This window comes from Dipodomys ordii, unplaced genomic scaffold (genome assembly GCF_000151885.1).
Source record: "Dipodomys ordii isolate 6190 unplaced genomic scaffold, Dord_2.0 Scaffold29, whole genome shotgun sequence".
In the NCBI taxonomy this organism is placed as follows: domain Eukaryota; kingdom Metazoa; phylum Chordata; class Mammalia; order Rodentia; family Heteromyidae; genus Dipodomys; species Dipodomys ordii.
In genome coordinates this window covers 5,492,579-5,503,358 of record NW_012267245.1, presented here as the reverse complement: position 1 = coordinate 5,503,358, position 10,780 = coordinate 5,492,579, and the positions used below count along the sequence as shown (strand labels likewise).

The window sequence follows — 10,780 nt, the reverse complement described above, 5'->3', positions numbered from 1 at the left end:
TCTATACTGTCTTCCAAGAGGGAGGTAGGTAGGCTGCTTGGGTTATTATCTGAGAGAGAGAGAGAGCACAAAATCATAGCCAGCAACCAGGAGTTCTTGCCTGTAATCCTAGCAACTCAGGATCTGAGAATCCCAGTTCCAAGCCAGCCTAGGCAGGAAAAATCTGTGAGACTCCTATCTCCAATTAGCCAGCAGCGAGCCGGAAGTGGAGGTATGGCTCAAGTGGCAGAGCACCAGCCTCGAGCAACAAAGCAAACGGACAGCGCCCAGGCCCTAAATTCAAGACCCTGCCCAGCACACACAAAATAAAAAGGGCGCTGGGCCATGGCGGCTACGACACGCCCGTCGGTAGGTGAGCCAGCCTCAGGGAACCCTTGGACTCTTCTGTGTGCAGACTGCAGGCGACCATGTTCTCGTATCTCTCCCGAGATGCCCAGCACCAGCAGTGGCGGAGAAGCACCATGAGATCCTTCTGGAGGTTCCCGTTGAGGAAGCCGTAGAAGAGCGGGTTTATGCACGTGGAGACCATGGCGAGGAGGTGGCAGGTGATGAACACCGGGTCGTGGTGGCAGCCCAGCAGCGCCTCGTGGTGCCAGTCGAAGATGACGTTGAACACGTTCAAGGGCAGCCAGCAGGCCCCGAAGGTGCCCACGATGGCCAGCAGGGTGGCGTGGACCCTCTTGCTCTCGCCGGACCGGCTCTGCTTCTCCCTCCTCCTGCCCGCCGGCCTCTTCCTCCTGCGCAGACACAGGATGATCTTCAGGTAGCAGACCACGATGAAGCCCAGGGGGACCAAGTACTGGAGCAGAAACAAGGAGGTGGAAAAGAGGAGCTGGTTGGTCCTGGAAGGCCAGCTCTCCACACAGGCCACCAGGTCGGCGGGGAGAGAGAGGTTGGCAAAGGGCTCGTCGGTGAGGTGGTAGGCCAGGAAGAGAGGCACAGACAGCAGGAAGGAAAAGAACCAAACCAACGCCACACCCCCGTAGGCATGAAGCACCCCCGGCTTCCAGCCCCGCGGGTGGACGATCAGCTGATACCTCTCGACGGCGATTAAGACCAGGGAGAAGATGGAGACAGAGACAGAGACGCTTTGCATGTACGAGGTCAGTTTACACAGGAGAGCCCCAAACACCCAGTGGTCCATCAGCGTGTAGGTGACGGTGAGAGGGACGCACACCACACAGACCAAGACATCAGAGAGGGACAGGTTGGCGATCAGAATGTTGGTGACACTCTGGGCTTCCCTCTGCTTCTTGGCGATGATGGTGATGAGGGAGAGGTTCCCCAGAAGGCCCAGGATCAAGACCGCGGCGTAGGCCACAAGGAATAAGAGCAGCAAGGCCGACGAGGGCTGGCAGAACTCAAAGTGGGAGAAGGCAGAGCTGTGGTTGCCCTCTTCCCCAGTTCTATTAGACGCAGGCTGGTTTCCAGAAACTTCCATGGTGTCAAAAGGACGACCAGAGATGGTTTTTTTCTTTTTTCTTCTTCTTCTAAGCTTGCTTGTACGATGGACAGGTGGATAGTTTGAGATTTCGGTCATTTGGGGAACATCTCGCTCTGAAGTTTCTCGTGAGTGGTCGGGAGGTTTAATCTTCCCTGAGGACAGGCTGGATTTGTGGGGAAGCCATGGATGTCTTCCGTGTTATCCTGAGGCCCTCATAAAATTAACCAGAAAAGAGAAAAATCACCACACAGTGAATCCATTGGCACAATCCAAAAAAAAAAAAAGGAAAATTAAACAGAGCCCAGAACAAGTTATCAACCACAGGGGCAAGCCCCTGAGCTGGGCCGATGGCCCTGTGAGGAGACAAAATTCTGTGAGATTCTTATCTCCAATTCCCCAGCAAAAAATAAAAAGCCAGAAAGTGGCGCTGTGGCTCAAGTGGTAGAGCACTTGCCTTGAGCTGAAGAGCTGAGGGACAGCGCCCAGGCCCAGAGTTCAAGCCCCACGACCGACAAAAAATAAATAAATAAATAAAATAAAAAGCCAGAAGTGGAAGTGTGTGACACAAGCAGTAGAGCAGAAGCCTTGGAGTGAAAAAGTTAAGCCAAGAGTGTGAGACCCACGGGGCTGGGCAGTGGCTCAGTGGTAGAGTGCTTGCCTTGCATGCCTGAGGCCCTGGGTTCAATTCCTTAGCACCACCTAAGCAGAAAAAGCCAGAAGTGGCGCTGTGGCTCAAGTGGTAGAGTGCTCGCCTTGAGTTGAAGAGCTGAGGGACAGCGCCCAGGCCCAGAGTTCAGGCCCCAGGACTGACAATAAATAAATAAATTAGAAAAATAGGTGCCCTTCTTCTCTTTTTCACTCCTTCAGCTCTCTGAGATGAAAACTTGCTTCCAACAAGCAAATGGGGGTGTGGGGAGGGGTGGTAATTCTGCTCAGATTATAGAAACCAAATCAAGAAGCTGATTTGCTAGAGTTAAAAGTTTTGTTTTGTTTTTGTTGGTCCTGGGGGCTGAACTCTGGGCCTGGGTGCTGCCCCTCAGCTCTTCAACTCAAGACTAGCACCCTACCACTTGAGCCACAATGCCACTTCTGGCTTTTTTCTGCTTATGTGGTGCTGAGGAATCGAATCCAGGGCCTCATGCATGCAAGGTAAGCACTCTACCACTGAGCTAACTTCCCAGGCCTGAGTTAAAAGTTTTTTTTAATTTAATTTAATTTTATTTGTGAACATACTGTACAGAGGGCTTACAATTACATGGGCAGGATAATGCGTACATTTCTTACCAAGCATTTCTCTTGAGCTGGGCATGTGGCTCAGTGGCCAAGTGCTCACCTAGCATGCGTGAAGCCCTGGGTTCAATTCCTCAGTACCACATACACAGAGAAAGCCAGAAGTAGTGCTGTGGCTCAAGTGGTAGCCTTTATTTGTTAGGAATCTGAAGAAAACAACCTATACACGTGGATAAAAGGAAAGGCAGCAAGAGGTATGAAACAAAAGGTACTTTCACTGGCTGTGTTTTGAAAGGCCCTTGGCTGCTCTCACATCCTCCTGGACTTCAAAACCCCAGCAGATTGTTAACTTGGAAAGAAATTACCCAAAGAATACTTGCTTGGTCCGCAATGCTGCCACCAACACACGACACAATTAACTGCCCTAAGGATGTCACCTCTGAATAGAAACGGTTGATAAATACAGGATAGTTTATAAAGAAAAACTTCAGGGACTTATCTGTGACTCAGAGAAAGAATAACACATGTAAACAAACAGTGGCATTTGACATAAAGGTTTAGGCCCCCCCCGTTAATAAACCTAGAGTTTAATAGACCTAGAGTTCACAGACAGAGGCTAAAAGGACATTTCCAGATAGATTTAAGTTCTTTGTGTCTGTGGATAGACTAGCGGGCAATCAGTGAGAGAGAGAGAAAGCTTTGATTGCTAATTAAAGGCCTCCTACCCAGATAAACTTTTTTGGGGGGCAGGAAAAGAAAGGGAAGAACCATCGTTGAATAGGCTTCGGAATGCTAGTGGAGGCTCTCGGAGATGCCCTGTTTTGTTGCTAAGCAGCTGATTGGTTGGTGTGAGCAAGCCACTTCCTTCTCTGAGCTTCAGTTTTTCCATCTGTCAGATAATTGTGTGTGTGTGTGTGTGTGTGTGTGTGTGCGCGCGCACACACACTGGTACTGGTACTGGGTCTTGAACTCAAGACCCAAGCAGTGCCCTTTAGCTTTTTCTCTCAAGGCTGACAGTCCACCAACTTGAGCCCCATCCTCACTTCCAACGTTTGGGGGTGGGCAACTGGAGATAAGAGTCTCTTGGATTTGTCTGTCCAGGCTGGCTTGGAACCACAACCCCCAGATCTTTTACCCTCCTGCTCAGCTAGGATTGCAGGCGGGAGCCCTGGGCGCCGGCTTGGAAACGATTCAGATAGTTTTGCCAAGCCCACCCTTTCTTGCTGATCTGGGCTGTGTTCATAGTGGGTGGGGATTACCCTGCAGCCTCGGGTCTGGACCCGGTGGAGACCGCAGACTTAGTATCTTAAGTTCCTCCAGGAACTTAAAGCTTGGAAAAGCCAGAAGTAGGCCGAGTGGATTTCGTATCAGAGAAGAACGGGGGGGGGGGGGGGAGAGACAATGGTTTCCTCTACCCAGCGCCCTCAGTGCCATTCTAGAAAGTTCCATGGGAAGATTCCCAAAGAGGGATTTGAAATGGCAACGTGGGATTTGTGCTTCCCATACTTGGTAACTATTAAGTGGAAACGTTTACATCCTGCCCATCTTGAAGCAAAATAATACTAAGCTCTGATTCATAAAGACATTCTTGGGATACATTGCTGTTTTAGGAAAGCTCATCTCTAGTTTGCGTTGCTAGAAATTTGACCTAGGGATGTGCTATCTCATTTAACAAGCAATGTTTTGCTCAAAAGAACACGAGTAATGAATGGCAAAGATAGGCAGGCGGGCTTCTAGCAGCATTTTATCTAGCTTATGAAGGGGCTGGTTTAAACCGGATCCATTTAAGCCAATTACATTTTTTTTGGTGTGGGGGGGAGGGGGTTGTGTGCCAGTCCTGGGGCTTGAACTCAGGCCTGGGTGCTATCCCTGAGTTTTTTGTTTCCAGACTATCCCTCAGCCTTTTTCTTTGTTAATGTTTTAATTTTCTGGTGTTTAATTGGAGAGAAGAATCTCACAGTAGCTCAAGTGGTAGAGCGCTCGCCTTGAGCTGAAGAGCTGAGGGACAGCGCCCAGGCCCAGAGTTCAAGCCCCACGACCGACAAAAAATAAATAAATAAACTACGATCCTCAGATCTCAGCCTCCTAAGTAGCAAGGATTTACAGGTGTGAGCTACTGGCACCTGGTGATTATGTTTTTAAAATATAATTCTAAAGATGAGCAAAATAAGAACCTTACCCTACTAAACTCTGTGTGCATATTTATTTCTCTTTCTGAATATCTCTGTGTTACTACGTGTCTCCCTTTTTATTCCTAAAAATCCTAACTTGGTATGTGGTGGAGGAGGCAGTATTTAGGTATGCCACCAGTTCTTTTTGGACGGGTCACCTCTTCCCGTGCTTTCGCTCCCAGTTTTTCCCGCCCATCCTCACCCACAAGTTGTATAGTTCATTCTCAACAGTGAGCACCACTGCTGCATTTGTTCACCCTTTGTCCCTCCATTTCTATGCCTCCCCTTCCCCTCCCAAAGGCAGGTAGACAAAGAGAACAAAAAGAAAAGAAAGCAAAAAATAGCAGAAAGAAAAAAACTCCTCTTTTTATTTTCCTGGCGTTCATTTCGATAAATTTTATATTGTATGATCAGATGCACAGCTTCCTGTTTCTTGTGCATTAAAAAATTCCAGGCCAGGAACTGGTGGCTCACGCCTGACATCCTAGCTCCTCAGGACACTGAGATCTGAGGATCATGGCTTGAAGCCAGCCCAGGCAGGAAAAGTCCGTGAGACTTTTATCTCCAATTGCTCGACAAAAAAAGCCAGAAGTGGATCCGTGACTCAACTCACAGAGCAGCAGTTTTGAGTGGAAGAAAACTAAGGGACAACATCCAGGCCCTGAGTCCAAACTTGAGCGCACACACACACACACACACACTCGTCTTTATTACTTCAGAGGGTCTATGGCCTCTAGTGAAGTCTGATGCATGCCTTAAGTATTTAAGGCGAAAAATAGGTGAGAAGCAGACTGCAAGACACACACACACACACACACACACACACACTCACACACACACACACACACACACACAACCTTGAGCTCCTGTCACGATCCTCAAATATCAAGGAATGCAGATTCTTTGGTTTGCTGATACCATACCATCTCCTGCTTGCTTAGGGCGTCATGATTTTTAGAGTACAGCCCTATTCATTAGTAAAGTCTGCTGACAGATGACTGGTTTACTGGATCTGGACATCCATTCTGAACTCTAAATAGAAAAGAGTCTTTAATTCTGGTTTTTAAAACATAGAATCTAAGCCAGGGTAATCCTTAGCTACTGGGGAGGCTGAGATCTGAGGATGGTGGTTTGAAGTCGGACTGGGCAGCAAAATCCAAGACACTTATTTCCAGTGAATCACCAGAAAACTGTAAGTGGCGCTGTGGCTCAAGTGGTAGAGTGCTTGCCTGGAGCTGAAGAGCTGAGGGACAGCGCCCAGGCCCAGAGTTCAGGCCCCGCAAACGACCAAAAATAAATAAATAAATAAACAAATAAATAAATGTATACACACATGCAAAAAAATGTTTTCTTGTATATTCAGTCATTTGGTTGTTTTTTTAAATAGTCAAAACTTCTCATTTCTGTTGCATGAAAATAAATCAAACTTATATCTCTATAAAGACATACTGAAAACTTACCCTAAGAAAAGTTGATTATTCACTGGCCCACAACGAAACAAAGAAATACTATCTGATTTCCCTCTCAGCCTTATTAAAAGTCTAGTTGGCCTGGCTACTCAACATCGTAAAAAAATTCATTATCACCATTCCACATATCCATACCATCAAATTTCCTATCAGTCGGCAACGTGCGTACTTCTTAAAATCTAAGGATTGCATTTGACCTCTGATTGCTTCTTTTGTGCCATGCACTTCCATTTTCTCTGCTGCCAGCGGAGTTTAGATGTTTTCCCTTGAATTTGTCAACCGTTGAGCCTGCGTAAAACGTCCATTGAAAATATTCACTTATTTTTTTCTTTCCAGAGCTAATCTTAAGATGGGAGCCATCCTAGTTTGTCTGACTTGGCTTGAGTTTTCTTTGGCAGTTCATGACCGAGTTTTCCACAGTAAGGCTATTTGAGGTTTGGAGGTTGTTTTCAATTCTTAAAATCACGTCACAGCAAGCACAACAATAAAGAAGCGCTTGCCGCTGACAATAAAGATAAGTCTATGAGGCTCTTAAAGTTTATGTGCTAACAGATAAGCAAATGCTTAAGTATTTGCTCATCATGTCAGTACTAATTTGAAGGAATTTCTTTTGATCATTTCCTTACAGTGATGTGTTCTGATCACCCAATTCAAGGTTTGAATTTCCATTTTTAATCCTTTTCCCATATTTTAAGACTAGAAAATGTTAATACAGAAACAAAAAACACATTTGACTGAATTCATTCCTTCCTTCCTCCCTCCCTTCCTTCCTTCCTCCCTCCCTTCCTTTTTTCCTTCCTTCCTCTCTCTCTTGCTCCATTTGAGAAGTTGGTTTCCCACTCTCTTAACCTGTTGTAAATCTCCAGCTCTATTCCTGTTCTTTTCCTCTTCTACCTGTTTTCTTTCTCCATCTCCACAATTATTTTCAAAAGCTTACCTATCTCTCTCCTTCCCCCTTCCCTCCCTATCTATCTATCTACCTATCTATCTGTCTGTCTGTCTGTCTATGTAAGGGCGACATAGGCGTTATCTCCCCTATCCCAGCCCTCCCCTCTCCCTTAGCTTACCTGTACCCTGAATGATCTATGTTATCCATTGCATTCCTTCCACAGCTGTCCCCGGAGTGGGGCTCCTTGCCTGTACCAGGTCTGGAGCTCTGGGATCTAGGAGAGGAGTTAGGAGGAGGAGTCAGGAATCTTGGCTATTAACGGGAACTGAAGCTGTTTTAAGAGATGTCTTTAAAACGTCGCTTCCCATCACCTTACTGGTAGACACACATTCTGAAACGCTCTCTCTTTCTTTCTCTCTCTCTCTCTCTCTCTTGTATGTGTATGTAGTATTTATACTTCCCTTTGAAGTATTAAGCTTTGTCAATATTAGACATTTGATTTACGTATTCCTAGAAAATTAAAATTAGTACCTATTAACAGTCTTAAAGAAGTTACTAGAAAAGGATTAAAGGTGGGTTTTATTCCAGAGTTTGTGATAAGTGCTGTGTGTGTGTGTGTGTGTGTGTGTGTGTACTGGGGCTTGGACTCAGCGCCTGGGCACTGGACCTTAACTTTTTCACTCAAGGCTGGTGCTCCACCCCTTGAGCCACAGCTCCGCTCTGGCTTTCTGCTGGTTAACTGGAGCTAGGAGCCTTGCACAGTTTTCTTCCCAGGTTGGCTCTGAAGCAGGATCCTCAGATCTCAGCTTCCTGGGCAGTGAGGATTACAAGCCCGAGCCTCTGGCACCTCGCTAAAGCTGCTTCTAAATGGGAACCAGGCCTAATGCTTCCCAGGAATGTACTGTATGATAAATACAAGAGGGCTGTCCACCACTTTGAAACCCACTGCCGAGCAGCTTTGGGGCTAGGAAGGAGGCTTGTTTTCCTATATTTGTAACATTATTAGAAGAAAGACATATTTTTCATTCAACAGATGGAAAAAGTAACATGTAGACTCATTTTCCCCCTCCTGTTTACACTTCTCTCTGCAGTGAAGGTAACAGGTGTTTGCCACCTTTTTCTGGTGATATGGGGGAGGGGGGTGGTTCCCAACTCCTTTCTTCCCTGGGCTTGATGGGACCCACAGTCTTCCTGAGCTCTGTGTCCAGTGTAGCTGGGATAAACGGTGTGTGGCACTGCTCTTGGCTAATGGTTGACAAGGGGTCTTACAGGCATTTTGCCTGAGCTGGCCTCGAATCATGATCCTCCCAACCTCTGCCTCATGAGTAGCTTGAGCTACTAGTGCTTGATGAAGAGAGAAGTTTTTTTTGTTGGTGGTAGTGGTTGTGGGGCTTGAACTCTGGGCCTGAACGTTGTCCCTCAGCAATTCAGCTCAAGGCGGAGCGCTCTACCACTTGAGCCACAGCACCACTTCTGGTTTTCTGCGTGGTTTATTGGAGATCAGAGTCTCATGGACTTTCCTGCACAGGCTGGCTTTGAATCATGATCCTCAGATCTCAGCCTCCTGAGTAGCTAAGATTACCGGTGTGAGCCACTGGCGCTTGGCCCTCTCTTTTATGTGGGTACTAAGGCTTGAACTCAAGGCCTTGGAACTAGCACTGAGCTTTATAATTCAAGGGTAGACTCTACCACTTGAGCCACAGCTCCACATCCAGCTTCTTGGTGGCTCATTGGAAATAATGCCTCAAGGACTGGGCTGGGAAGGTGGCTTAGTGGCAGAGTGCTTGCCTAGCATGCATGAAGTCCTGGGTTCTATTCCTTAGTACCATATACACAGAAAAAGCCTGAAGTGGCCGGGCACCGGTGGCTCACGCCTGTCATCCTAGCTACTCAGGAGGCTGAGATCTGAGGATCTCGGTTCAAAGCCAGCCCTGGCAGGAACAGCCGTGAGACTCTTATCTCCAATAGACCACTAGAAAACTGGAAGTGGCGCTGTGGCTCAAGTGGTAGAGCGCTCGCCTTGAGCTCAAGAGCTAAGCGACAGTGCCCAGGCCCAGCATTCCAAGCCCTGTGACCAGCAAAAAGAAAGAAAAAAGAAAAAGAAAAAGCCTGAAGTGATGCTGTGGTTCAAGTGGTAGAGCGCTAGCCTTGAGCAAAAGCAGCTCAGGGACAGTGCCCAGGCCCTGAGTTCAAGGCCCAGGACTGGCACACAAAAAAGAAAAAGATGAGCTTAGTACAGAATTCACTTCTTTGCAAGCCAAGAGAGAATGTATTTTTTTTCTTATCTTGAAAAGTAATAATTTTTAACCCATAAATATTCAGAATCTTGCAGGTTTGGAAAAGGTACATGACTTTTATCTCCATCTGGTGAAAGAAAACTGAGAAGGTCTGTGAATGTTATAGTTTGATTTAAAGTGCTGAGCCCAGCCGAGCACTGGTGGCTCACGCCTGTCATCCTGGTTGCTGAGGAGGCTGAGATCTGAGGATCACAGTTCAAAGCCAGCCAGGGCAGGAAAGTCCCCGAGAGACTCTTATCCCCAACTAGCCAACAGAAAAACAGAAGTGGTGTTGTGGCTCAAGGTGGTAGAGCGCTAGTCTTGAGCAAAAGAGCTCATGCACAGCGCCCAGGCCCTGAGTTCAAGCCCCAGGACTGGCAAAAAAAATTAAATAATGATAATAATCATAAAGTGCTGAGCCTAAAACACAGGATTGCATCAGGATATGAAATAATTCGTTTAAAACTTCCAAATAGGTTAAAGTATATTATTATGTGTCTTCATATTACAGAATCAGAGTAGAATTTGAGTATCTAAATGAACTTCAATGAGAATTGTGTTGAAAAGAATTGTGTGTGATTATTGCAAACAGTAGCATACTAAAATAAATCGTAAATCAATCAAGCTTTTGATAAAGAATTGTGAACTGGGTGCTGGTAGTTCATTCCTGTAATCCTATCTACTCAGGAAGCTGAGATCTGAGGATTGACGTTCAAAGTGAGCCTGGGCAGAAAGGCTGTAAGACTCTTATCTCTATAATGAACGACCAAAATGCCAGAATGGAGCTGTGGCTCACATGATAGAGCTCTAGCCTTGAGTAAAAAAGCTCAGAGACAGCACCAGGCCCCAAATTCAAGTGTTAGGATCAGCACATGTGTACACACACACACACACACACACACACACACACACACACACATGCTCAAAGTGAGAAAGAATCATGCAGCCTGGTCTAAGAGTCTGTGACTATTGACTTCCAACCTCCCTGGGAAGGAAGCAAGCAGAGAAAGTTACTCAATCCCCAGGGAAGGCAGTTTGCTAGAACTTTCTTCAATAAGAAGAGTAATTATGGGAAGGGAATCTCTTGCCTTGAGGGCTGAACCAAGGGTTGTGGGGAGTGTGAAGCTAGGGGTTTCTCCTAGGGAGTGAAATCAAGATCCGGTCAAAACGTGTCCTTAGCTGGGCGCCGGTGGTGGCTCACACCTGTCATCTTAGCTACTCAGGTGGCTAAGATCTGAGGATCGCAGTTCAAATCCAGCCCGGGCGGGAACGTCTGTGAGACTCTTATCTCCAGTGAACCA

General features: G+C 46.7%; 1 protein-coding gene across 1 annotated transcript; it reads right to left on the bottom strand.

Annotated features, from left to right (window-relative positions):
- Window positions 1-331: 331 nt before the first annotated feature.
- LOC105985455 (neuropeptide Y receptor type 6-like) lies at window positions 332-1,441 on the bottom strand. The gene has a single exon (XM_013016004.1). The coding sequence runs from the start codon at window positions 1,439-1,441 to the stop codon at window positions 332-334; it is 1,110 nt and encodes a 369-aa protein (XP_012871458.1).
- Between the last annotated feature and the right edge of the window lie 9,339 nt (window positions 1,442-10,780).